Source organism: Syngnathus leptorhynchus, chromosome 16, assembly GCF_054491065.1.
Source record: "Syngnathus leptorhynchus isolate UIUO chromosome 16, UIUO_Slep, whole genome shotgun sequence".
In the NCBI taxonomy this organism is placed as follows: domain Eukaryota; kingdom Metazoa; phylum Chordata; class Actinopteri; order Syngnathiformes; family Syngnathidae; genus Syngnathus; species Syngnathus leptorhynchus.
This window is the reverse complement of record NC_141210.1, coordinates 5,677,712-5,704,663: the sequence shown is the minus strand read 5'-3', so window position 1 is coordinate 5,704,663 and position 26,952 is coordinate 5,677,712. Positions and strand designations below refer to the sequence as shown.

General features: G+C 37.5%; 6 protein-coding genes across 14 annotated transcripts; 2 read left to right on the top strand and 4 right to left on the bottom strand.

The window, feature by feature from the left end:
- Positions 1–9: 9 nt before the first annotated feature.
- On the top strand, positions 10–5,540 carry copz2 (COPI coat complex subunit zeta 2). The gene is made up of 9 exons (XM_085933263.1): positions 10–107; positions 1,560–1,628; positions 1,943–2,027; positions 2,188–2,279; positions 2,711–2,766; positions 3,487–3,564; positions 3,656–3,707; positions 4,422–4,460; positions 4,532–5,540. The coding sequence occupies exons 1-9, from the start codon at positions 90–92 to the stop codon at positions 4,577–4,579; spliced, it is 537 nt and encodes a 178-aa protein (XP_085789389.1). The 5' UTR covers positions 10–89; the 3' UTR covers positions 4,580–5,540.
- On the bottom strand, positions 5,344–10,352 carry LOC147044385 (uncharacterized). Of its 7 annotated transcripts, none has more exons than XM_085933254.1 (7): positions 10,112–10,352; positions 9,430–9,477; positions 8,657–8,910; positions 8,096–8,342; positions 7,807–8,007; positions 7,557–7,736; positions 5,344–6,736 (listed from the first exon to the last, which is right to left on the bottom strand). In XM_085933254.1, the coding sequence occupies exons 1-7, from the start codon at positions 10,238–10,240 to the stop codon at positions 6,569–6,571; spliced, it is 1,227 nt and encodes a 408-aa protein (XP_085789380.1). In that variant the 5' UTR covers positions 10,241–10,352; the 3' UTR covers positions 5,344–6,568. The 7 variants fall into 7 exon arrangements, with proteins under 7 accessions (XP_085789380.1, XP_085789384.1, XP_085789382.1 ...); XM_085933258.1 differs by having other exon boundaries at positions 7,605–7,736; XM_085933256.1 differs by having other exon boundaries at positions 7,557–7,733.
- Positions 10,353–10,760: 408 nt separating this feature from the next.
- Positions 10,761–14,636, bottom strand: rab11fip4a (RAB11 family interacting protein 4 (class II) a). The gene is made up of 12 exons (XM_085934149.1): positions 14,303–14,636; positions 13,727–13,849; positions 13,398–13,532; positions 13,173–13,208; positions 12,946–13,054; positions 12,663–12,766; positions 12,146–12,286; positions 11,995–12,076; positions 11,747–11,884; positions 11,525–11,671; positions 11,310–11,447; positions 10,761–11,239 (listed from the first exon to the last, which is right to left on the bottom strand). Coding segments are annotated over exons 1-12 (1,272 nt in total). The 5' UTR covers positions 14,305–14,636; the 3' UTR covers positions 10,761–11,122.
- A 489-nt stretch (positions 14,637–15,125) lies between these two features.
- coil (coilin p80) lies at positions 15,126–17,990 on the bottom strand. The gene is made up of 7 exons (XM_085934499.1): positions 17,546–17,990; positions 16,583–17,474; positions 16,319–16,405; positions 16,020–16,067; positions 15,852–15,921; positions 15,570–15,658; positions 15,126–15,398 (listed from the first exon to the last, which is right to left on the bottom strand). The coding sequence occupies exons 1-7, from the start codon at positions 17,794–17,796 to the stop codon at positions 15,351–15,353; spliced, it is 1,485 nt and encodes a 494-aa protein (XP_085790625.1). The 5' UTR covers positions 17,797–17,990; the 3' UTR covers positions 15,126–15,350.
- A 300-nt stretch (positions 17,991–18,290) lies between these two features.
- Positions 18,291–22,726, top strand: scpep1 (serine carboxypeptidase 1). Of its 2 annotated transcripts, XM_085934511.1 has the most exons (13): positions 18,294–18,477; positions 19,022–19,161; positions 19,402–19,491; positions 19,684–19,839; positions 19,911–19,985; positions 20,167–20,239; positions 20,411–20,448; positions 20,537–20,665; positions 20,846–20,930; positions 21,450–21,563; positions 21,832–21,969; positions 22,068–22,231; positions 22,512–22,726. In XM_085934511.1, exons 1-13 carry the CDS (start codon positions 18,363–18,365, stop codon positions 22,572–22,574), a joined length of 1,380 nt encoding a protein of 459 aa, XP_085790637.1. In that variant the 5' UTR covers positions 18,294–18,362; the 3' UTR covers positions 22,575–22,726. The 2 variants fall into 2 exon arrangements, with proteins under 2 accessions (XP_085790636.1, XP_085790637.1); XM_085934510.1 differs by having other exon boundaries at positions 18,291–18,477; positions 22,068–22,685.
- Positions 18,338–26,775, bottom strand: cln3 (CLN3 lysosomal/endosomal transmembrane protein, battenin). Of its 2 annotated transcripts, none has more exons than XM_085934513.1 (15): positions 26,628–26,775; positions 26,503–26,539; positions 26,157–26,253; positions 25,839–25,928; positions 25,670–25,749; positions 25,468–25,553; positions 25,312–25,384; positions 24,966–25,109; positions 24,662–24,798; positions 24,327–24,379; positions 23,977–24,045; positions 23,839–23,894; positions 23,609–23,702; positions 23,385–23,525; positions 18,338–23,139 (listed from the first exon to the last, which is right to left on the bottom strand). In XM_085934513.1, the coding sequence occupies exons 1-15, from the start codon at positions 26,674–26,676 to the stop codon at positions 23,023–23,025; spliced, it is 1,323 nt and encodes a 440-aa protein (XP_085790639.1). In that variant the 5' UTR covers positions 26,677–26,775; the 3' UTR covers positions 18,338–23,022. The 2 variants fall into 2 exon arrangements, with proteins under 2 accessions (XP_085790639.1, XP_085790638.1); XM_085934512.1 differs by having other exon boundaries at positions 24,327–24,400; positions 26,628–26,705.
- Positions 26,776–26,952: the final 177 nt, after the last annotated feature.

Genomic DNA, 26,952 nt, shown 5'->3' with positions numbered 1-26,952 from the left:
GGGGGGTGGACTGGAGTTGCCGTATGCGAGGTGTTGCGACTGCTACAGCTCGGAGACTTCCACGTCAACACACCGTCTGAAAGAGTGCAATGGATTCCGCGTCTCTGGTGAGGCTTTTCTTCGTTTCACATGGCTCCGAATCCGCGTTCCATCACTAGTAGAGGGACGATTGTTGTCATGATCGTTTTTAAATGCTATAACGATGTTGTCATTTGTTTTTTTTCCCATGACAGCTGTAGTTGGCAGGGAACATGCGGTACCAACCACGGACTTTTAGTACATTATAGATCAATCTAAATTGGATAGCACTTATTCTTTGAGATGAATTGATATCAATTGAATCGATGTACCTCAGTCATTTTTATTTTTCAATCGGTTTTTCTATATTGCCTAAAATAGGGGCACAGATACTGCTGAGACATCGTGACCAACTTGCGTGGCGATTTTGTAGTCCTTTACTATACGGTACTGTGGCTCAGGAATAGCCGTAATCCACTTACAGTGACTGAGAGACCGTAGAATGTCCCGGAAACTAAGACTGGTTAGGATCATGCTACAAATGCGTCGTAGTTATGGCATATTGTTTATTACCATGAGCTGCTAAAATATCTGCTCGTGTCCACTTGACGTGTAGTCGTTGATGCCACGTCCGCTCTCTCTCTCTCTCGCTCTCTCTCTTGCTCGCTCTCTCTTTCTCTCTCTCTCTCTCGTCAGATATTTATTTTCATATTTAGCGCTTTTACACTGAATGTTCAAGCCATTACTTGGAGCATTCAACCTTATGTATATAACAAAATCATAACGGAGTCAATATTTTTTGTCAGGATTATCTGATAAATGAATCAAATACCTGACTAAATGGGGCTGAATTTTATTCATAATTTGTTATTTTAGAGCTAATTGATCAAATGTTAGCATGATAATGTGCCATATAGCAGTTATAGAAAGCAATCATTTTAAGTTCAGCATGAAAATGATTGATTGATTGAACTTGATTTATCATGTTGCTTAAAATGATTAAAAAGGGGGGGAAAAATCTTCCTAATCTCATGTTATTTATCTTATTCTTCATGCTCAAGGTCAACTTTATACAGGCTGGTCTTCAAGTGTCTGGTCTAAGTTCTGTGATACACTCTGACTGTGAATCTATGCTAGTCAGTGCATAACAGAACTTTGTCCCGAGTCTAAAATACTCTTCTGATAAATGGACAGGTGAAAGAATCTTTTGTTACGTCTTGATCAGGATTGAACCAAAAACAGCAACAACATTCACTTGAAGCAATATTGATTCACAGGAGAGGAAAAAAAGTGGAAAATTAAAATGAAAAGTGGATCACAAATTTAGCTCTATTACCTGCAGCCTTTTGAAACACACATGATGTTGGCCTCAAAAGCAGTCAGTGTGTCGTTTGTTGAGAGAATAATGAAAACATTCACTTTAAAAGCAATTGAGTCGAAAAGAACCCAAATTGTGTCAAAAGGGACAGACCCAATTTTATAGATATTTTGCTTGACCTCTTTATGCAAACATGAAATATTTATATCATGCTTCTTTGTAGGAACCTTCCCTCTACACAGTGAAAGCTCTTTTCATTCTTGACAATGATGGCAACAGACTTCTCTCAAAGGTAAAATGAATACGATAATGAATATATTACAAATGCATACTACTATTATTGTTAGCATGAACTTTGTAATTACTGTTCTCCACCTTACTGAAAATTAGTCAAGAACATTATTATTACTAACCACTTTCATTCCTGAATAGTAAACAGGTTGTGTACTTGAAGTTATTTAGAAATTGCTCATTGTTTTTCTGAACATCAAAATCATGGATGCTGATTTTATTGTCCTTTTGTTGTTGTTTTATGATATAAGTGTAATGAATTTGTTAAGAACTAAATTGGTGCTCAACTGATTTTTTCTTTCTTTCCTATCTTAGTACTATGACCCTGAGCTTTACCCCTCCATGAAGGACCAAAGGAACTTTGAGAAGAATATTTTCAACAAGACTCACAAAGCAGACAGTAGGTTTAATTACATATATATGAATGTGTGTGTGTGTGTGTGTGTGTGTGTGTGTGTGTGTGTGTGTGTGTGTGTGTGTGTGTGTGTGTGTGTGTATATGTATATATATATATATATTTAAATTATATTACATATTTACCCCCCCTCTCTCTCTCCTAGATGAAATAGCTTTCCTGGAGGGAATGACTATCGTCTATAAAAGCAGCATAGACCTTTTTCTCTATGTTGTCGGAAGCTGTCAAGAGAATGAGGTAAAATGCACTCATCGGAAAATTGAAAATCCATTGTCACCATCTCTCAGCAAGGCCTATGATACAATTTATAGAATTGATCTTTTTTTTCCTTTAGCATTTCAGACACTAATACAAATGCTTTGGGTTGCTTGGGTGATATTTAGTCATTGGCCTTCTACCAAGAAATTGTCCTTACTGGTTTGTTGGGACTATTCAATTTTGTCTCATTTCATTTTATTTTTTTTCTCAGAAAGGGCTAACCTAATTCCAGGTAGACATTCGTTTTTCTTTCACAAGATAAAATTGACTACAGTACCCAGTATTAAGAGGATTACTATATATAGAGTTGCGTTCATCTGGTTAGCTCACCTGAAGCATCGGTACTGGAACGTAAGGATTGATTATCAAAGGGGAATTTGATTGAGTTTTTATTGAATTTTTTTCTCTAGTTGATGCTGATGTCTGTACTCAACTGCCTATTTGACTGCCTCAGTCAAATCCTGAGGTAAATTCATCTACCACATAATAAATTTGAATGTACACTGACACACACACACACACACACAAACTCGTAGTTCAAACAAAAACATAATAATTTATAATAATTTTCACTTACTATTAATGTTGCTTAGTGTGACTTCTGGCTTTCCTTGGCTTGAACAAGCCTCATCAAATCTGGCTTGTATTTCGTTGTTGCAATGTTCCAAGCCAGTTGATACGATGCAAGCGTGACAGTCTCTTAGTCTCGCGGAATTTTGGGGAAAGGCTGTACCGGTTTTTCTTCCTGACTTTTCAAAGTGTCCAACTTGCACATGGGAAATTCAGTCCCTTTTGAAAAGTCCTTAGCGATGTTAGCATGGAGTGAGCGAAAATGGCGTAAAGTTAAAGTTTTGAAATGCGCTAATGACGTCTGACATATCAGGCAGAATGGCTTGCTATTACGTTCAACAACAACAACAAAAGTAAACTTTACCATTCTGTTAAAAACGTCCTGTGTTCCTCTTCATATTTTCCTTTAGCTGTGTATTTTTTACCTGCCATTTTGAGAGCGAAATTGACACTAATTGTTTACTCGAATGGGTTTGGCTATTCCTGCTTTGTGGAATTTCCCCTCATGCGCATGCGCGTTTGACGAAAATACCATCTTAAACTCAAGCGAAGTGAAAATATGCAAATGGTTGACATAAATTTAAATGAATAAATTTGTTGCACTTTTTTTCTGAAGGAAAAACGTGGAACGTAAGTGTTTCCTTGAGAACATGGAAGGAGCCTTTCTCATTGTTGATGAAATTGTTGATGGAGGGTAAGAATCCTGATATCTATAAGAAATATTATTATTTTTCATCATTGGTTCAAAAGTTCACCAAATCATTTCACTTTATTCTTTTTGATAGAGTGATCCTGGAGAGTGATGCACAACAAGTCCTCCAAAAAGTCAATTATAAGGTAAGTTCTTGCTCTGAAAATAGCACTCTTATAATTGGCCTCTTCTTAACTCTTCTCCTATTCGACTTCCTTAAACTCTTATCTTTTCCCTGTCATCTCTGGTTGGCACCAGCTTGTGCCAGAGACTGCCTATGGTTTTGTCCTATTTGATCACATCACTGGTAACCTCCAGGCACAAACAGACAAGAGCCAGCTGCTGTAGACAGAGAAAAACAGGGTGAGAAAGAAAGATAGATGGATGCATGGTCCAAGAGTGCCATGACTAACAAGAGTTGAAAGCTTCATACTTTTGATGAGTGTCCTTGTTAGGAGTATATTTACCAAGTCTAGACCTGCTTGTAAGATCAATTCCTCCATCTTAAGGGTCTAAACACATTTTTACAGTTTTATCGTAATATACAATTAACTGTAAGTATCATTAAAAATAATGATACTGTATTGTTCGTTTTTTCCAATTAGCTGTAATTGTAACATAGTCAATTAAAATAGTAATTAAAGGACTTAACCAAATAAATCTATAATTGTGTGTAATTGCCAATTTGTTTTTTATTGTGGGGATATTGTGGTCAGGGATGCAAACGAGTGGAAATATTTTTACTGATGACTGATTTGACTGAGGTGAAGATTTATTTGCAATTTATTCATGATAATTGTCTATGTGCATGTGTTGTTTTTATTCTGTCAGTTATGATGGGTTTATTTTCATTTTTACAGGTTGATGAAGGTACATTGTCTGAACAAAGCGTAGCACAGGTAAAGCACACACTCACCTTACATCTAAAATGTCCTGTGATCTTACTGAATGATGTCACCGATTCTTCCAGGTTCTGCAGTCGGCCAAGGAGCAGATCAAATGGTCCTTACTGAAATAACAACGATGTCAAGCTATGTCAAAGCAGTTTCAATTACCCTGTCGTTTAATGACCATTTTAATTGTTTCGATTTTGAAGGTCTATGAATAACTTGAAACTGACAAGACTGCAGCTTGGGCAAGTCACAATAGATGTGTTTACAGTTATAAAAATAAGGCATACATAAAATAGAACCCTATGTGGTCCTGGAGGTGGTTCTGTTATGTTCTGGGGCTGGTTTGCTACATTTGGCACAGTAACTGCGCAGGGTGTGATGAAATCTCAAGACTGTCTAAGCACTGATCTCAAAAAGAACGATAAGCAGGCTGAAAAAGTGCTGAAGTCTCATTGAGAGTTACAGAAATTGTTTAGTGATTTCTTAAAAGATTGTACTACAAAATATTAAGTGAAGAGAATCATATTTTTGTAAAAGGCCAGTTATATGTATTTTTATGCCTTTGGCCTACAGATAAACAATGCCTTATTTTCATTCGTAAATATCAATATTTTTTAGATATATTTATTACTTTTGTCTGTTTCAAGTTATGTCAGAGACTAATGTTAGTTGTTTTTTTTTACATAAATGTAAGTTACATCAAAAAATATTTGCAGATTTTAATTGTTTATGCCTGTAAAGAAATGTTCCAATATTGTTACAAAAAGGTCAATGATTGAAGTCATTAAAGAAATGTTTGTAAAATATGTGTAATACAAAAGATTTTGATACGATATCTATATGAATGTCATTTTACTTATATGCTAAGGGAAAATCAAAACAGTTGGTGATAAAACATTTTTATTTATATAGTAGTTTTCTAAATACTCAAGACACTTAACAAGGAAAGAGAAAACATCAATGACATTAATAGAAAATACAAATAACTTTAAAAAGAAAGAAAAAAAAAAAAGACAATGTCAGTAGGATTTTTGATATTTTAACATAAATATAACAGAGCTACATACATGATCCATCATGAAACTTCATCAAACTAACCTGGATCTCATAGCTGTCCGATCCAACTACAGATGTATACTATCTGGAATTATTTAGCAAACTAGCTGCTAAATGAAACTAACCTGGTGGTTTTTCTACTTGTAATAAGCCTTTTTGGGGCAGTGTGTGGGTCCTGAGCTACAGAAAAATCCCCCCCCCCCCCGCAACATAACTTCCAAATGCGATTGTAATGTGGGCCCAAACTGGCTCAAGTGCACAGTCACAACAACACGAGCTGATACAGGGGGCTGGAAAAGTACAATGTTTATTAAATAAGTGTATCAAGTAACAAACTTGTCTTACAGTGCTTTTAATTTGATAGGTAACATACTATACTCTTTTGGACTTCAGGTACAAGCCACTAGCCAAATGTGACTCCTGCAGGCATCTTGTTGAAATAAATTTGCATCTTATATCAAAGATGTCATAAAGGCAAATTAGTCTGTAAAGTATCTTTGAAACAGCAGTTTAAATATTGATCTATGGGTAAGACTAAAGATCTACTCTTCATTAAGTAGTCCTGATATGCATAATGTACATTATTGTATATTGTGGCACCATGTCAAGTAGTATAAAAAGACGGTTCAGTAACATTGTACCAATTGTAGACATTTTGCTTAAAAAGAAAAAAAAGGGGAAATCTGTTGACCTGCTTAATTTTGAAATTATTGTTTGAATAGATAATGGAATATTTAAGTCTGAATAATAGTTATCAGAAGAATAATTTCAGAAGAAGGTGAGGAGAGTCGTTAATGAAATACAGATGTTAACTTAAAAGTAGTATGGAGCATACATAAGGGGCAAAATGTAAAAAAAAAAAATGCTAATTACTCAATAATTTTTTCAACTAATTTGTTTTACGTTCCCACACGCATGTCCCAAACGGGTCTGAATCTGGCATTCAAATGGTGGTTGATGTCCTCAGTCCTTGGTGTGGAAAAGTAGGGGGGGGGGGGTGAAGAGTAAGATGTGTTGGATGAGCTATGAGGAAGGACAGTATGCTAGTTCCTGAAATTTTATTGATTGTAGAGTGAGCGCTGCTCCCAGGGCATAGCCTGGATGGTGCGTGGCACGGGTGAAGGCTTGAGTGTTGTTGCTCCGTTTGGATGGAGGGAGTGGCCAATGGGGTTGATAGTAGTGAGGGGGCGTTGGGGGGTCAAAGAGAAAGTGTCCTGGTGCTTCGGCTGTGGAAAGTGGCAAAGGTCGGGAGGGAGGACAATCCGATTACAGTACGTTCAAGGCAATAATTGAAAAACAATAATATTGCAACTTAATGTACAGTGCTAACTTACTACTATTTAGTCAAATTGGTTGATTTCAAACATGCAGTAAAATAATAACCCAAGTAGAGTTTTAATTTTATTTGTATATAAACGGATAATATTACAACATGCCTTGAAGTCTGGTACTATTTCAAATAAGAATTTATAAAACACTAACATGCCTAAAAGGTACCCAGCAACAGGTATGGATTAATTTCTTTAATTTTTGTAACGTGGTAATTTCCAATGTAATTAATTAATCTAATGAGTTCGAGTGACTGCTCGAGTATATAAACATATTTAAAAATGAAATCACCTTATTTTAAATGACAAATAAAAACCAAGCTAAAACATTTTGTTTTTTTGACAATGGACACTTTTCTGAAAAGTTTTTGTCAAAACTATGAGCTATATAGTGCTTCTCCAGTATAACGCACACTTCCATGGCTCATACTAAACCCAAAAGTCATTAAGTTCTGATTGCAGCTCCACAGGAATAAGAATGGTTTAAATTTGGTTAACTGGTTAATGAAGTCTTCATTCCCTGGCAGCAGATGCCCTATGACTGATGCAAATGCTAGTAGCTGTCAGGTTGCTTCCAGTTAGTACATACCACCAAGTTACTCGTGGCCAGGTTCATGTTTAACTCTCGAGTACATCTAAATTCTTTTTCTCCTGATGTTAGTAGGCAGATAACGAGAAGCTGCTAGTCAGCATATAAGACGGTGGTTTTCTCTCCTACCATGAGATTGGCGCTCAGCCTAGTGTATCCCAAGCTCATCTCCTTTACCTCAGGCACCAGGGGCTGGAGAAGAGAGTAAGAAGATGTTGCTGTAGTGCTGGAGGAAATGTGTTTGGAGGAGGTCGAGCTCCTCATATTTGGCTGGTTGCTCTGGGACGACACAGTGCTGGGCCGGCCCTGCTGGCAAAACCCCGTTTAACGGTTATCCATTATCAGTGAGCCAATAACCAACCTGGTATGCGTTGCCTACCTGGTGGGGGTCAGGGACAGACTGGCTGGTCACGCCACCACCCTGGCCTCCTTGGGACATAGGAGAAACGCAGTGGGAGGGCAGAGGTTCCTGTTGATTGTGTCCTCCATGCTGTGATTGCATTATGGAGGAGGCATTGTTTTGCTGTTGCCGCTGCTGCTGACGGCGAGGTGTGGCCCCAAAATTGCGACGACTGCCAGACTGCGTGAAAGGAAAGAGGAGACTTCCTTCACCACACTTCAAGAAGAAGCATAAATCATGCCGGTAACATCATTTGACGCAGACCCACCTGGTTAGGTGTTGCAGCAGTACAACGATGTTGCGCTAGCTCTAGCATTGTCCTGTAACTCTTGGAGCAGGAAGGACAGTCAAAACGGTTGGGCCCATCGTCGTGGATCCTCTGGTGGTTGCGGAGATACCGTGCCAAACGAAAGGCCTTCCCACAACGATCACACATGTAGCGCTTCTGACCGTGAATTCGCATATGGTTACGCAAAGACATATAGTTGGTGTAGGGCTTGCTGCAAAAGTCGCATCTGTATTGTGTAAAGAAAAAAATATATATGTTGAATGTTAGAGATAAGCAGATTTTTGGGGGGATTTTTTTTTTTTTTTTGGCAAAGGCATTTTCTATTGATATGACGCGTTATCACAATACATCCTGATATTGATATATAATATTAGGACTACACAATATATCAATATTGCGATTGTGACCCCATTGATAATTTTATAGCCGCATTTTTTCTGAATGTTTTGATTTTACAAATAATTTCTGAAGGGAATTCTCACGTCGTCATTAATTTGTGTTATTTAATATCGACTTTCAAAATCAGGAATTAAACTCTACCTGAAGTCTCCAGTCTTGTGAGTGAGCTTGTGGTTAAGCAAGGAGCTGGCGTGTTTGTAGGCGCAGTTACACAAGTCACAGACATACGGCCTTTCATCTGAATCCATGTCATCTGATGCGGATGTTGCTGGTACTGGTGCTCTTGATTCTAAGGAAAGACTGGAATTGGAGAGGGAGGCTGTCGAGAGACTGGAGCTTGACAGTGCAGCCGACGACGAAGGGAGTTGATCACACCAGTTGATGGTCGAACTCGACTGTCACAAAAGATTCAAATTGTTTCAAATCAATGTTTTTCAACCTTTAAGCAAGCAGATCACATTTTACATAAGATCTCACAGAACATCACACCCAGCACTCTTTTCTGCCAGAAAAAACTGTCAGGAAAAAACCCGCTGAAGATATCTTCCCAAAACAAAGATGGGAAATGGAGATGAAACAGTATTTATCTTATCCTACCATATCATTTGATGCTGACCCACTGGCATAGTGGGAAAACACACAGAGAAGATTTGCCTCTCACCTCACCGCTCCAATCTTAACTCAGAGAAGGTAAACTTTCCTGCAAGGAAGATTTTGGAACGGACTTCCATTTTAAATGACATCTTTAAGAACTAAATCAAAATTCAAGTTATTGCAGTTTTTAAAAAGCCCAAAATTATAGAATTGATCAAATGTTAACTTTTTTTTTTGCCAGCAAAAAATGGTCACGGTCTAAAATAAATAAATAATAATAATCCGTATCTGTCGAGCCTTAAATAACACGCACACCTTACCTTATAAACATGCCGGCCGGTTTCCATATCTATTAATGCAACTGCAGCCTGGTATTACAAAAAAAAAGGTTTAGAAAAGACCCCTGTAAGATTCCCCTACGCTTTTGTCAAGCCTCGTTTTGTTTTGCTCACAGTGCACAATGTTATAGGCAATAGAAGCTTAAATCAAAATCATTTGAATCGCATCTAAGCGCTCAAGGCACAAGTTCACACTTACTTATACTCTTACAATAATGCGCCACCCTGTTAAGCATTGGCGTTACCGCCGACAACGTCCGTCTTAAATGCTAGCAATAGCTTGTTTCGATGTTTTTGCACAACATTAGATAGCCGCAACCAGATTCCGCACCGGCTGCTGTATAAATTTATGTGCAACCGGACATGTTGCTTTAGATGATGCGAGATGTCCCCTGACTTGTGACTACCATCAATACAAAATTAAACCACTAAATATTATAGTAAAAGAGTCAAATAGGCCACAAGCCGCTCCGGTGCCTTAGCAGAACCTGAAGAAGATGCCCACACAAACCACAATGTATACTTTGTCTAATTTACGTGAGACTCACAAACGACAAATACACTCTTATATTGGTATTCCCGAGAAAGACATGTTTTTTTTTTTTAATGACATGACGAGTTAGTCTGATTCGTTCGCGAACATTTTAGGCAGGGGGTTTCTTACGTCGTGTGGGTCCTTTTTCCAGAATAATTGGGAGCAATGGCCGAAAGACTCTGTCGATGTCACATAATTCACTCCATTTCTGTCAGGAAAATCTCCATGTGAACTGCCGGTACTAGTCCTAGCATACATCGTTGATATGGGGTTCTTTGTATTTTGAAAATTAGAATCCAAACCGCTTTGTCAGGATCTGTGTAAAGAAAAATATTTCTTCTTTGACATAAGCGTTTTGGCGGTGGGCAAGTGGAACAATACGGATCACTACTGCCGTCTGTTGGACTGGAGTATAATAAAACGAAATTAATTGAGATTGGAATCCAGGCGCCATATTTCTTTGTCAATTCACAAATTAGTTATTAATGTTTTGACTCTTTCATGCCTTTTTTTTGTCAAGGTATTTTGAAAAGACACATTTTGCTGTCATCATACATTGATGTGTGAGAGAGAGAGAGAGAGAGAGAGAGAGAGAGAGAGAGAGAGAGAGAGAGAGAGAGAGAGAGAGAGAGAGAGAGAGAGAGAGAGAGAGAGAGAGAGAGAGAGAGAGAGAGAGAGAGAAAGAGAAACAAATAAAATTTCAAGGTGAAAATGATGATATTTAGTGTACATTTATTTCTGTCAAATGTCAAAACAGAGCTAATTTGACCCACACAATATTTCAAGTTTACTTCCAGAAGTCTTGAGGTCTTACTGGGGGAAAGGGAGCAATAATGTAAAGTTTGGTCAATATCTTTTGTCCCCATTTTTTTTCTCTTGTCTTGTATTAGCCAAAATAATCCCCCTCTCTACCGCCATATTAGAACGGATTGCTTGCCGATGGTTGAAAACATTTTTTTCATTATTACACAGTGTTTCACAAAGACAATTGTAAATAATAAGCTCTTGCTTTTCAACATCAACATTTTTGTCCTCTCACCGTCACATCATAGTAAAATAATTGACACTTCTTTTATGAACACATACTCTTCCACTAGATCTGTTTAAACATCATAGTTAATCAAGTTAATTGAGTTTTGTTTAACATTTAATCTCCAGAATTGAGGGGTTATGGTCAAGAATGGCCAAAATGATTTTGTCCATGTATTTTCTCAAACGCAGGTTGTTCTCCTCCTGTGATTTCAAAGCATCAACCAGCTGAAAAAGAAAGTGTTATTTTAAAACCAATATGAATAGCAATCACATGAAGAAAGAAAACAAAACAAACCTCATCCCGTGAAGCATTGTCAATCTCAGCAGCCAGACACTGGACTTTTGAGTGGTTGGAAAACAAGCTCCTGGCCTCATACAAACTCAGAATCTGAGCATTTAAGTCATCATTCTGATCTCTCAATTTATGGTTCTCCTGTGGAAGCACACAATCACCGTTTATTTGGATTGACATTGTCGAAATAAAAGCGTTATGTGTGTTTGTGTAGAAACCTGTTTCAATTTTTTGACTTCCTGTTCCATTTCCATCTCTCGAGGCTTGATATTGTGCTCAGAAAGGCCTTTGCTCTTTCCTGGATACTCCATTTCCATCCTAAACAGCTGCAAGTAGTCCAGTTCTCTGCGGAGATCATCAACCAACTGTAGGTTGTATTTAAATTTATGTTAGATACTTAAAATGTCCGTGTGGAAATGTTCTATTCGATGGATGCTTACTTCTTGCATGGCATCCTTTTCCTTATGAAATTCTCGCCGATTGTGCCAAAGTTTGTCAATTATTTTTCGATAGAGTTCTGTCTCGTCTTTTAACCTCAGGCTTGTGTCCTCCAGCTTGTCCATCTTCTTCTGCTTCTCCTGAAACAATATTCCATCCACAAAACATCAAAATCCCAGTTCAGTGGTGGTGGGAAAAAAAAATATGACTCATTGTATTCCCACGTCGGATATAATAAATAAATACTCACCTGGTCCAGTTTCTCTGCCTGAGACTTGAGCCTGTGTACATTTGTCTTCATTTCGTCATTCTCTTCATCTAACTGTTGTATCCTGGATGTCAACAATTACAGGCCAGTCCATGACTTTACATGTTATTTATTATTTGTCAGTACTTTTTACCTGTTGCACAGAAAGTTTATCTCTGCGTTTCTTTCACTCTCCATTTTGCAGTAAACTTTGCAGTGTCTCTTGGTCTCCTCTTCCAGACTCTGATCTGCCTTTGTCTCCACATCCTTCATCTGCTCCTCTAGTTCATGCACACTGTGGTAAACACATACGTATCACATTAAATTATGTTGCTAAAAAGATTTCTTGGACATAAATCCCTTGATTTATGGCAACAATTTGAGCCTGGAAAAAAAAAAAAAAAAAAAAAAAACGACTTTCTTTGTCTTTTTATATCAGAACAAAATGGAGGCTTGCCATTGTCCCAGAATCAATTTTGTTTGACTATACATGTTATTAATCATATAGACTAGGATTATACAAGTCGAATTGGTCTTTAAAGGTTGAACCATAACTACTCCAAAAGTTATATTGTAATGTTTGACAAGAAGCCCCAGTGAATCACAATACAGATTGCTATGAGGTCCATCAGTGATTCCAACAAATTCATAAAATGTGATGGACAACCTACCGATGGACAAGTTGTGTGTTTTCCTGTTTAAGTTTCGACTTAAGTTCCCCATTGGTCAGACTGTCGCTCTCCAGCTCTGTCACCTTCTTCTCGAGGTAACTCACCTGAAGGACATTTCAGTATTACACCAAATAGTCAAACTTATAGACTTAAAAAAAAAAAAACAATATCAAGTACCAGTGAAATTTTACGTACAATAATATGAGAGAGGACAAACTATCCTTGCCACTTAACTACCGCTTAATTTGTGAAAACTCCAGAAAAAAATGGTGTATGTCAATACCTTCTCTGTAATATTGAGTTCACAGGAAGCAATGCTCTCTGCGAATAAATCTTCAGTGCTGCTTCCCTGACTGGAGTCAAGCACGTTGTGGTTGGCCTGAAACAGTTGGCTAGAAGGAAGAAAAGACATGAAAAATATCGATTATTTTTACTTTAAAATTCTTTCAGTTGAGTTGAAAAAAGTTCCAGAACAGCATATTAAACATTCACTGGGACAAAATGACTCACTGTCCGAAAGCTGTGCTGGATATACTTCTGCTGGGGCTGAAACACAAGAAAAAAAAAAAACAAAAAAAAAATTCATGCAAATTATATGATCTACATATTTGTATTAATCACTTTTTGTCTTTCTCTATCCATGGATGGAGAGTGCAGCTTAGAAGTAACATTGGTAATAGTAATAATTTAGAAAATGAAATAACTAACTCTTATGGTACGTGCGCATATACTTACCTGCTCGCTTTAATGTTTCGAAGGCGAGCATCCAAATCATTGAGCAGATTCACTTTCTTGCAACATTGAGAACAGTTAATATCCAAGTATTCGCTGGTATACAGTTGTCGCATTTTCTGAGTTGTATGTCCCCCACTGTGGTTACAAAGATACAAAATGATTTGCACTGTCAATAAATCATTGTTCAATAAATGAGTACTTGTAGAGTACTAGTCAACATGAGTCAGTTAACCTGCTATACTACTCAATGACTATATAATCTGGTTTTATCCGTCGAAAAAAAACGGGAAAAAAAAACAGAGTGAATGTTTTTCTTTTGAAATACCAACCTCGGTGGAAGGGATGATCCTAAATTGGAGAAGCATTCGGCTTGGGGGTTGTTTTCAAGCCTTGGACTGCTTGCAGAATAATCTACATCCTTCCCTTCACCATAGTCTTCAAATTTTTCCTCCCTGAAGTTTAGAGAGTTAGAATCATTCAAACTAAGGTTGTTTTGCTCGCACTGCAAGGCATGATGTAAACCAGGACTGGCCAAGACGAGTCCTATAGATTGCTGGACCATCTACAGCAGACACCTTAAAGCTCTTGAGCAGTACCACCAGCAATGTCTTTGCAAGATCTTGAAGATAGTTTGGGAGGATAGGCGAACTAATATCAGTTTCCTGGAGGAGGCCAACATTCCCAGTATTACCACAACTATTATTCAGCACCAGTTACGATGGACAGGTCATGTTGTCCTTCCCAAACAAATTCTGTATGGCCAATGGAAGGAAGAATATCGCACTCAAGAGGGGGGTTGGGGGGGGGGGCAGAAAAAGCGATACTCATCTAAAAAAAGAGGCTTTATGGAAGATAAATTATTCATGCATATTCAATTAAAATGAGTAAGGATTCATTTGACTTACATTTCCCCTGAAATCCACGTATGGGGTAGCACCTCTGCCGCCGAAAAGGTGGTCCTTTAAAGGGTCACGCTCAGCAGAAGCGTCGGCTTTCTCGCTGGAAGTCCGGTGCTCCCAATTTTTCCAACAAGCCGACCTCCAGGCGTTGTGATGCGGCAGGAAGCTCGCACCCGACCGCGGTTCAGTGAGGAGACACGCTCCGGAGCGTCTACCAAAACACAGCGTGACATTTATTGTCTGTAGAAATGTTTGAAATAAATATACAATATATCACCGTACATTATTCCCTATTAATAACAAACAGCGCATCTTACCTTGTGTCTTTGGATCAATTCTAAGATATGGCCTAGAAACGATTCACCTGGATGGCATGACGCGTTCGGTCTTTACACGCGTTGAAATCCTTCCAGAAAACAGAACCTGCGATGGGAGTTGGTTGCGCACAATTGATCGATTTGCACAATTGAGGTTTTCATCCGATGTGGCGTCAAAGCAGCGGTACTGATGCGGCTGCTGAAGGCTGAAATTGTCCGGAAAATGGCGATGGTGTACAAATAGGAGCAATGTCAAAATGCGAGGATCTCATCTAGCGCACACCAGCAATTGCAGGAAAACCACTGGGTACCCCGATTCATATTTCATTAAAATGCAGTACTGTGCAGATCGATACAAGTATTGATAGAATCGATATTAACGTTAGTATAGGTATCACGTCAATAACAGACGGTATAGATCTTTGACATTTACATACATGATTGATAATAATCATTAATCTTCCTGCCTCGACCAGATATCCCCCCTCCCCCCAAATAAATAAATAAATAAATAAAATAAAAACACTGCAGGGTTTTATTAGGTTGAAAAATATACACATAACATTCATGGAAAAAACCATTAAATGAAATTGATCTAGATTTTTGAAGAACACAAATACATTTAAAAACAGATTTGTTTCTGTACCCTAAAAATTAAATGAAAATAGCGACATTGGAGCGTAATGACTGTAAAACCATGTGATAAAATACAGTGAGGACACAATTATGAACCAGTTTTAAATCATAAGCCTTGGTTCCAGAAGAGAATCCCATCGCTCTGTTACCTGTGGACATAGAGTTAAATAATGACTTCAACTGTTACACTCACAAAAAAAAAAAGTATATCCTCCTTCAATTATGTTAAGTTAACTCGACACATCTTATTTCATCAAATAGAACACCTGTTCAACACCTTCATATTTTTTTAACACATTTATACAGTATATTGGGATTACCCTGGATCCTCTGGACACAGCATATTCCACAATCTCTGATCCGTCTGGATTCTGATACACCAGGTCAAATTTGCCAGGCTCAGAAGGGGCTGGAAAAAGGATATATATTGATTTGGGCTTTAATATTTGTACGTGTTGTACTGAGAAATCATTGGCACAGGCTTTCATTTAAAAAAAAAAAAAACTATACATAAAGTAGCATATTTTAGTCACATTTACTATACGACAGGCAGAACACGACATGATACTTTGAATTTTGTTGTGTCATCAAGTGAGTCTTACCTTGCGTAGCAGAAAGCAATTCCAGCTCTATTTGTTTTGTTATTGGGTCTAAACTCATAATCATACCCTCCTAAAATGCAAAAGCAACATCGTTTGAATAAATGATGAAAAACGTTCTCAAATAACATCTTCGATTTGGTTCTTCTTTTCATTTGCAAAATTACACACCTTATATTCGGACACCTCTGGTGTATAATTTTCAGTCAGCTCCAGCAACTGTGAACAAAAACAAATATGTGGAAATTTTGGTTTACTTTTCCGAAACTGGTCAAACACAAGCAGGGAATTCAGCTCCAGTTCTATGAATTAGAAACTAATTATTAAGAGTTTACAGTCACAACACTTATTACACAATGTCTATTGGCTAGCTCTTTATGCACAATGTGAGAGAAATTAACATTATAGCACAGTCACTACATAAAAACTAAAATACTCACATTTAGCTAAGAAAGAAAAAAAAAAAGTACCTTAAATGCAATCTTCTGTCCCACTTGTGGAGGGGCGGCAAGAAGGGGCATAGCACTGTAATCTTTTGGTGTACTTTCCGCTCCATTCTACACAACACAAGTTGCCAGTAGTAAAATTAAGACTTGGAATCAAACAGCACTTCAAAATTAATTGGTATAAAACTGGTAACAAACATACTACTTGATGAACATTACCACATTAATGACCTTCTCCATTGATATATATAATAAATACATGGAAACAAATGTTTGGCGATTACTCACACTGAGACATTGCATGGGCTCTGCAGTAACCAGATCTGAGTTCTCTCCAAAACTGTTTACGTCACAAAACTTCTGAGACATTGGGATTCGGTCAGTTTGGGATACTGACTTACTTGAATGTTTTTTCTGTGCACAGTTTGATAGTTTAGAAAGGGAATTATGATTCAATCCTAATTTGTTATTGGTTAAATCATTTTTATGCTCGTTATCCACAGTGTCGTTCTGATCCGAGGAGTCTGTATCTGATGAGGAGGACGAGGAACAATTCTTGGCAGGATGGGGACTTGAAGGTCGTTTGGAAGGAGAAACTTTTGCAAGAATAGAAGAGTTTGTTTTGGTTCCAGCTGGATTGGGGACTTCATCCTGCACACAACTGGAATCTGATGGGGTATTCTGCAATTTTGATTTGCGTGATATTTTCATCCTCTTGGAGTTTTTTTTGCTTTTGTGATTTTGAGGAGGAGAAAATGCTTGCTGGTAGGTTGCAGTCAGATCATTTGTATTGGGGACTTCATCCTGCACACAACTGGACTCTGATGGGGTATTCTGCGATTTTGATTGATGTGATATTTTCATCCTCTTGGAGTTTTTTTTGCTTTTGTGATTTTGAGGAGGAGAAAATGATTGCTGGTTGCTTGCAGTCAGACCATTTGCCTCTGCCTTCTTCCTTTTCTTCTTTAAGGGTTTATAGTTGTGATCACCATTTGTCTCCACACCAGATGTCTTATTGGTGTCCACTTCCAAACTCTCCTTACACTTTTTCTTCCTTTTCTTTTCCATCAATTCCACACACGTTATGTTTTCACCATTATGATCAGGTTTATGTCTCTTTTTGCAGTTTTCACTTGGTTTATTTGAGTGGAGGCCATGTCCATTCAGGTCCACCTTCACTCTATTAAATAGAAACAAATCATTGTTAATGACAACTTTAAAAGACCAATTTAAAAGAAAACAAAGACTCACCTGAGGCTGTCGTTATCCCGTACAACATGAATGCTTTCCGTGTGAAGTAGATAGCAATCATCTATAAAAAGGTTGATAATGCTTTGGCGACTTAATTCAAACTTATCTCTGATGATGCTCTCCAGATCGGCGACCATGCGACACGTGTTTAAATCCACAAGCAACCAGCACATTCGACAATCCACGACTGCCGGTGGAGGATAGTCAAAGTGTAAACGTACACGAATGTGGTTTCCACACTGAGTAGCCATGTCTGTTATGGTTCTGTTTAGGTTACGTTCGACGATGAGCTCATTTCTCGAAATTGTAATAAAGCTAAATGCCGCCGATGTTCTGAACCGGATATGTCTTTCAGTTCGATCACTTCCACCTTGCGACCCTCAATCGCGCGTTGGGTGTCCAAATTTTTCGAAGCGCGTAGTAACTGCGTCCCTTTGCGCCCTTGTTCCACACTTCGTCTGAGCCCCGCATTGGTGGCCACTCGGTTTAAGTGCGTTACCCACAATTCATTGCGTACTTGACTAAAATTACGAGAAACAGGCGACGTTTGGTAAAATACTACATCTACTACGTCTCTGCTGCAATTCAAAATGACATTTGAAGCGGCAATAGACAAAACAAATACCGGTTTTGTTCGTTTTCGTTAAGGCAGATCCAACGCGGGGGCATGTCAATGACGTAACACGCACTTAAATTCTAATCCACAGTTTTGATACTTGTGTATAGTGCGCAAGCGAGTATTTGGACGCGGCCGAAGAATCAGTAGAAGAAGAAAATGAAGAGTCAGCTGAGGATGAGTGTTGTCACGTGATTTCACATGATTTATTTAAAGAAAAAAACACTACGAGAATCTTATCAAAGAGGCGAAGCACAAATGGATCAGTGCCGTGCAGCGTTTGTTTTGCTTTTTATGGCCATCATTGCCAGCAAAGGTAGGCTCTCCGTTTATTAGTATTTGTTTCAACCAAGTTTTCTGTCGATTTTCTTTTCCTCATGAATATCTCGAATCGCTAACTCAACTTTCTGTACTTTAACCATAGGCGTACATAAAATCAATTAAAATCGGCTTATAAAAAAACGACATATGATCAACATAAAAACAAACAGTCAAAACAATTAAATTGATAACAAAAAGAGGAAACATCATAGAACACTGTCAAATAAGGATGCCAAATTACTTTGCGCAAAAATGCCACATGTACGAATTTCAAAGACACACTCACAGATAGTTATAGATTTTTTTTCTGATTGATGAGATAATCAATGCAATTGATTGTAAAAAAAAAATCATTGTGACAGCTCTAGTATTTGAATTCAAATGTAAACAAGAAAAAATATTTGAATTGAAGAAATTGTTAGCTTTTATGATACTGTATGTTGGGGGGCCCAGGCAACTGCCTATGTTTTCCTAATAGTAAGTTTGACAGCTATTTAGGTGAAAATATCACCTCTTAAAATATTCTTATTTGTTTGCAGGCCATTCCACTCCACTGGCTGGTAGAGAAACCTGGGACTACCTAGAAGTTCGAGATGGGGCCCACATGTTCTGGTGGCTTTACTATGCAGACAGCCAGTTTGTAAAATATCAAGAATTTCCTCTGATCATGTGGCTACAGGTATGACATATGTATCTGCCCAATGCAGTTTTGGCATTTAAGCTGTTGTCATCTCGAAATTGAGACGCTCCATATCACGGAATACTGGACAAATCAATCAGAGGTGGACGTGTTAACCAAGTGCACCACCCAAAAAAAAAAAAAAAATGACTATCAAATTCATTCCAAAATACTGATTACTGCTGAAAATGGCTGCATATGTTTAGAATCCCATTAAACATGAGCTTTATGTGTGTTTAGGGTGGACCCGGAGGTTCAGGAAGTGGCTTTGGCAACTTTGGAGAGATTGGACCTTTGAATACTGACCTAAAGCCCAGAAAGACCAGTTGGGTAAGATCGTTGCACCTAAAATTTTGGATTATTATTTTTTTTTTACACCACTAGCTGTTTTAGAAGGAAAACAAGTGTCATTGATTTATTTGATTGATTTAAATGTCACTTAAAATCGTCTAAGTAAAATGCTGTTTCTAATGTTAACGATTGAGTATTGTATATGCTGTATTTTTTATTTTTTTTTTCCAGGTAAAGGCAGCCAATGTGTTATTTGTAGACAACCCAGTGGGCTCTGGGTTCAGCTACACAGACAAGCCAGATTGCTATGCTACAAACGTTGCCACCGTGGCTTCAGACATGTTGACCTTATTAAAACACTTTTTTGCAAAGCTGGATGAATTTCAGGTATGGTTTTTCAATACAAATCTACTAAAATTGATTTTGATGTTATTTCAATTAAGCCTGACTTTCTGCAGAGTGTACCCTTCTATATATTTTCTGAATCATATGGAGGAAAAATGGCAGCTGCCATATCCCTTGAACTTGTAAAGGTGAGATTTTTCATTTGATTTGAATTCTTCTCTTGTCTAACTTTCAAAATACAATTTAAACAAACCCAAAAAGGCTAAATCTCATCTAAGAATAGAAATAACAAAGGAGGACTGACTTGTCGCTCAACCAAGCGATTAAATACATTCTGAGTTTAATTTTTGTTGTTGTTTGATGAACCAGGCAATAGAACAAGGGGAACTCAAATGTAAATTTGCTGGAGTGGCACTTGGAGACTCATGGATATCCCCAGTGGGTTGGTATCAGTCAGCTTTGTATTTGTGTATAGTGTAACTACCATATAAATCCTACATTACAAGATAAACTAGTCATTTTATGGTTGTCAAAACCATACTCTGGCTTTTCTAATAGCTTCTTTATTTATAAACTTTGGTTAGCATGAAAAATCGTTTTGCTTCATTCACAGACTCGATTATGACATGGGGACCTTACCTATATGCCACTGTAAGTAAGTTATAAAAATGGCATCTTTTTTTTTGTTTTCTTCCTGAAACTTGTTTTGAGTTTCTATTGGGCTGTAATATTTTCGCAGTCAATGCTTGACAATCAAGGTTTGGAAGAGGTCAACAGTGCAGCAGAGGAGGTGAAACGTGCTGTGGAAGAGCAGCGCTTTCAGAAAGCCACAGAGTTGTGGTCTGTGGTCGAGACGGTGGTTGAGCAGGTTGGTATGGCTAAAGAATTTAGGCCCACTTTTAATGAGGAATATGGCGTCGCCCCCCTCCCTTCACGTCAGGGACCCATCACAATTTGTCCATTCAAAATATATGTGTACGCGTTCTGAGAGGCTTTTTGTAAACTGAATTAATAATCGATTTGTCATTTTGAATCCCTTTTCTCTTAGAACACCAACGGAGTCAACTTCTATAATATTCTCTCTCAGACGTCAGAAGACAATATGGTCTCTTCAGCGGGAGATAACTTAATATGTAAGAGGTTTATTTTTATTTTTTTTGTACTTTCTGAATGCATGGGGCAAAAATGAATACCCCACTTTTTGATCATGAAGAATGATCGCTACACATGCACCCAAAAATCATTGGAATGGTTTAGTTATTTTCAATTTCTTTTGCTGTAAACTGAAAACTTCCAGATTTAAAAGTAAAATACGATTTTTGAGACATTTGTGGAACAAATAGGTGTCTGTTTCAATTCAATTATTTTGAGGGTTAGATGTTGTCACACACTCTTAAAACACAATGTACAGCTGTTGCTCATACCTTGTCGAGGATGGAAGAATGTCCAACATGGAGGCAAGCATGGACAGTCTGGGGTTCTCTGTTAGTTCTGTGACAGTAAAAGATGCTTGCATGAAGCAAATTGGCAAGAATATCCCTGTTAATTGAAAGACATGTCCATAAGAGGTCACAATTTGCCAAAGAACACATCACGAAGGAGAAATTGAGGAATATTTTGGCATGAATCCATTTGTTGTTGTTTTTTTCTAGCCATTCAGGCTTCAAGGCATATTCATCCACTGCAAGAACAATCACTAAGTGAGCTGATGAATGGACCTATTCGAGAGAAACTGCACATTATTCCTGAGAACGTCACCTGGGGAGGTATTTATATCATTCAATAATTCACATTTATATCTCTCGATCGAGGCACCTGCCTTTCAATTCCTCCTTCCCTCGGGAGATGTTGCGACTCCATTCGACCTGCTGCCGTTTTCCTCACGTTGTTTGGGAGTATATTGAATACAACCAAAATGGTGTACTTCTAGAATAAATCCAGAGAATCTGATGTTCATTTTTTTTCTCAGTTTATTATGAGTCCATGACCCCAACACACCATCGCACTCTTTTTTTTTTTTTTTGTACTTTGCAGGCCAGGCTGAGGAGGTCTTCACCTACATGGCGGGGGACTTTATGAAACCTGTGGTGAACATGGTAGACCAGCTGCTAACTGCTGGAGTTAACGTCACTATTTACAATGGACAGTTAGACCTTATTGTGGACACTCTAGGTAATGTATTTCAACCAACTAACTTTTTTTTGTCTATATCTCTTAGCCCTGGAGGATAAAATCAAATGTCTGCTAAATGTATGGACTTTTCCATTCAGGTCAGGAGCAGTGGGTGCAGAAGCTCGAGTGGGAGGGTCTACCTGTTTTTAATAAGTTGAAGTGGACTGCCTTGGAAGACCCCGCTGCCGTTGGTGTTACTCGAGCTTTCTACAAGACTCATAAGAATTTTGCTTTTTATTGGATCCTCAGAGCTGGTCACATGGTAAGAATTTACAGTATAATTGGAATACAGATGCAACTGATTGTGAGGACTAAGAATAGAAACGGATAAAAGAGCAAAACAAGATCAAAATAAAAAAACATATGAGGTAGAATTATAATTTTTTTTAGAGGTTGTCTTATTCGAAAAATGCTTTGCATTTAAAGAGTTAATTGTGCAATATAGGTTAGGTTTAGACCTACTGTTATATTTTCCAAGAATTATGTTGACACACATGTTATTGCAATTTTTTGTGAAGTGTATTAAATTGATCTTTTCACAGATTCCATCAGATCAGGGACCAATGGCTTTACAGATGATGAAGATGATCACCAAGCAAGTCTGATGGTGGTGTTTTCTGATGCCTTCTGGAAAGGCTGGTGTTTTTAATCGAATATTTTAAAAAAAATTACTCTTTTAAAAAAATCAATTTTGAATGTCCAATTTCACAATAAAAATAAATATTGGAAAAATGTTTAGTCATACATTATTTGTGATTTGTTACATAGACAAAAAAAAACACATTTATCAAGCTAGATTGAATAGCATGCACGTTGAAAGCACAGCTAATAACCAGTGTTGGGACTTTGTAATGCCGTTATAGATTTCCAATAACAGATAATCTACTCAATTACTGTTCATTGTTACAACACTGTTACCGTTACAAACAGTGAAATGTGGCAAGTTACTTATGCTGTTTGGGGTGCGCAACGCAAAAACGCTTCCACCTCTCCGTGGACTACCTTTCGACTTACTCATGAATATTAATTGGATTAGTCAGTTTATATGCTGGGTCAGAGGGAACAGAAGTATTTATGGACAGGGAAAGCAGTGACTGCAGCCAAAGCTATACCCACACTGTCTCCAACGCTGGCTGCAGCCATGGCAAACTCCCTCTGTCTGTCTTCGGTCTAAGGAAAGAAAAAAAAAAAAAGAACTTGGCTTACCTGTATGATGCCTAAAAGAAGGAACATGAGCATATCAGCAGTTTAAAACCCTGCTTAGAACATCCTGACGAATGTTGTGTACTGTCTTAGAGATGGGAAAATATATTATCGCCTGGGTTGAAATGTATTTGACTGTACAGAATGCAAATAACCATGGTTAATAAAAAAAACGTGTTTAAAAAAAAAAAAAGGGATAAAATAAATCAAACCTCTTTGCTAATGAAGTAGAAAGTGTTCACGTATGCAGTTCCACCAAGTAGACCTTCATAGAAGATGATCACAAACACCAACCAGGCATTGGGCAGGAATTGGTAATACACTTCCAACAAGACCAGCAATGCATTCAACACCTGTGGAGTATAGTCATTTTATTTGTGCTTGTGTTGAAAGCAGTAATGTTTTTTTATTTTATTTTTATTTAGATACAGCTTACCTGTAGTAAAGCAAGAATCCAGAGTTTTCTGATCTTCATACAGCAAAGCGAGGATCGAGAGATAAACACACCAACCTGATACAATGTCTGATACCTAAGAGAAAAATAACCATATTGATTTTTTTTTTTTTGCAATAAAAATTCCAATGTACACTAAAAAATAAAATAAATATGGCGCTCTATGGAGACTGATGAGATTCTGTCACAGATGAATGGTAATGGTTACTAACCAGCGATACTGCTCTGCATGGGTCAGGAAAAAGTTTCGGAAATATAGAAGCTCCATCTGGAAAAACAGGTAATACTTCACATGAAATAATTTGCCATATGCTATTTGACAAAATAAATAGTGCGATAATTACACTTACCAAACCCTGGTTAATGAAGTATTCAGCATAATAGACTAATCCCAAGGCAGAGACAAATGGGATCAAGCCCTGAAGTTGTGAGGAAAATGAGTGAAGCAGTGAAATCTTGTTCATGAAAAATCTACACACCCTTGCATAAATGCCATTAAAAAAAATAAAATACAGACTTAAATAAATTCAAATACTTTGACCCATTCAATTGAGTCTTAAATAAATTGGAATCTATTAAGGGGAGAAAGTAAAAATATGCCCAATAACATGGTTGCATAAATATGCATATATACCCACAAGCTAACATTGTTTTTTAATATCACAACATGGCAGGGATGTGTAGACATTGCTGGACTTACTTTGATGATGTGGAATTTTTCGGTGAGAGTGAGAAGTCCAGACCTCCTGTCCTCTGTTACATTGAAAGAGAAACCTAACAATATGGTGTTTAAAGCACTGCTATGAATAAGCTTTACTATTTTACAGGAGTTGTTTTTTTTTTTTTTTAAGTGTGATGAACATCATATTGTCATTGTTAGGCTACAACCAGAACCATTTTTTTAAGTTGGGTTCAGAGGCATTGCTGGAGAATTATTTCGACAATTGGAATTGGGTAGATTTTGGTTAGATTCATTCACATGAACTTCTGCCCCTGAGACCCAACTCCGGATGGACGGATGGATTTTTTTTCTACCTTGGCTAGATGTTTCCTCCTCTTCTTGGGGTTCATCCATTAGCCGCTCTCTCTCCTCAGAAGTCTCAATGCTGTTATCGTTTTCTCCATGTTTCCACTGAGGAAATGATGGTGGTGGAACCAGCAGGAAAAAATAGCTAGAAAAAAAAAAAGGAATAGAAATAATTAACATAAAAATTTAGAAAGAGTACATTATTTTTTTATCATGACTTTACAATTACTTTTTATTCTACGGTAGGTGCTACCATTTGGTGTTCAAACGTTTTTTTCAAACTAAACTTGTGTGCAATATTTTCTCACTTACCTAATCAGCATAGTGAATGGGATGGTCAACATGATTAAAAGTGTAACCTGGGGTGAAAGGCCAACTTGAGTTAGGCCTGAATAAAGCAAGGCACCCAAAACACCAGCCCCACCAGTCCCTGAACCCCAGGCCCCAAGTACATCCCTATAACAAGTGAGAAAACAATGTTTAAGTTGACTGTTGTACACCTATTAAAAAAAAAATCATCAATCAGTTTTTAATGAGCACAGGTAATACCATTAAGCGGTTAGAATGAAATGTTTGTCAATGAGTGTGTGCAAACTTGTGTACCACAAACGTGCAGACAGACAGATCTCGCAATAAACAATTGAAAAATATAGTATACCTGCTATAAAAGACCGTGAGCGCAAGGAAGGACAACTCTCCAAGTCCTGCGCTGATACTGGCAAAAATCACACCTGAAATTGTACAGTATTAAAAAAAACAGATTAATATTGCACAGATCAGTCTTTGAGATTTTTTTTTTTTTTTTGTCCGTTACCTATAATGCTCATCCAAACAGTTGAAGATAAGGAAACGATAAGGAAACTTCCTGTAGCCATGACGACACAGAATAAGATTCGAAATCTGTAACAAAAAAATCTATACTTATACATGAGATTCTAAAAACAAAAATGCAACACTATCCATCTTCTATAATGTGAGATAGATATTATAGGTGTAGAATGTTTTTTTTCCATTACCCATAAGGCACTTTGTGGATCACAAGTGGAGCAGACAGTTTAATGACGAGGGTTGGGAGTATATCAGCTAATAATATAGCCTGCGGGGAACAATCAGAAAATCCACATAAGCATGATTATTGATTTTTTTTTACAGACAAGAATTGATGACCAAATAATTCCCACTTACCGCTGTTGAGACAGAATTACAGTCATAGCGACTACTGTTGCCGGAACTCACATCTTTAAATTCTGTAGCCAATACAGATAAAGAAGTGTTCTGAAAAGAAACAATATAAAAAGCGAAGAGTGTTATTTCCAATTTGATTTTTTTCAAAATAGTCCAGATCATCATGTGAAACTCAGTTGCACATCCAATACATGACTTTTTTTTTCTTTCTCAGGAGGTGTATCTTCCTACCTACCATAAAGCTTTGTCATTTTGCATACACTTCAAATATAATAAAAGTGCTGACATACTTCAAATATAATAAACGCGCTGACATACTAATACGGTGGTGTTTTTGGACTCTTGTTCTGTGAGGATGTCTTGAGCAGCACTGAGCATAACAACATATGCAAAGTTATTGCACAATCCGATGAGCCTGACAAGGTAAACAAAGAGAAGGGGGGGAAATATGTGTTAAAAATCAATCGCCATTAAATAAAAAAAAATGCAGACAGTTCTTAATAATCAGTAATGTACACCTAGCTAGGAGTACTACCACCAGCTGGAAGGCTGACAGGTAGCCAGCCCATCATGGGTCTATCACTAGGGTTTGTGTATTATTTTACATGATTAGCTCTAAAAGTTCAGTCAATTCATTCAACGGCAGAACGAGACCAATATTTACCAAAAGCCGCTCCAATTGCGCCATTGTTTATTACGATCTGTAACAAGGGTAAGAAAAAGAGCAATATAAAACCATTGAGAATATATTGAAAATGAATGTTATGGGGAGGCGTGGTTTTTACCGACCATTTATGTGATGGTGTTGAATAATATCTGTGTTGATAGGTCTATCCATTTATAAGTTATGGTTAAAAAATGAGAAACATCTGTAATGTCAGTTCAACAACGTTGACAACAATATCATGTGAGCAACCCGGAAGTTTGACATAGACACACATGCGTAGACAACTGATTGAATTGTCTCACCATTTTCGACGAATACGACAGCATGTCCGCCATGTTGGATGAGTCCCATCTAACCTGTGTTTAGTTCAATGTTTTTATAGTTGGGGTCAAAAGTAACTGAGGTCAAACCTCAACTTTCACACATTTCATTATGATTATTAAACAA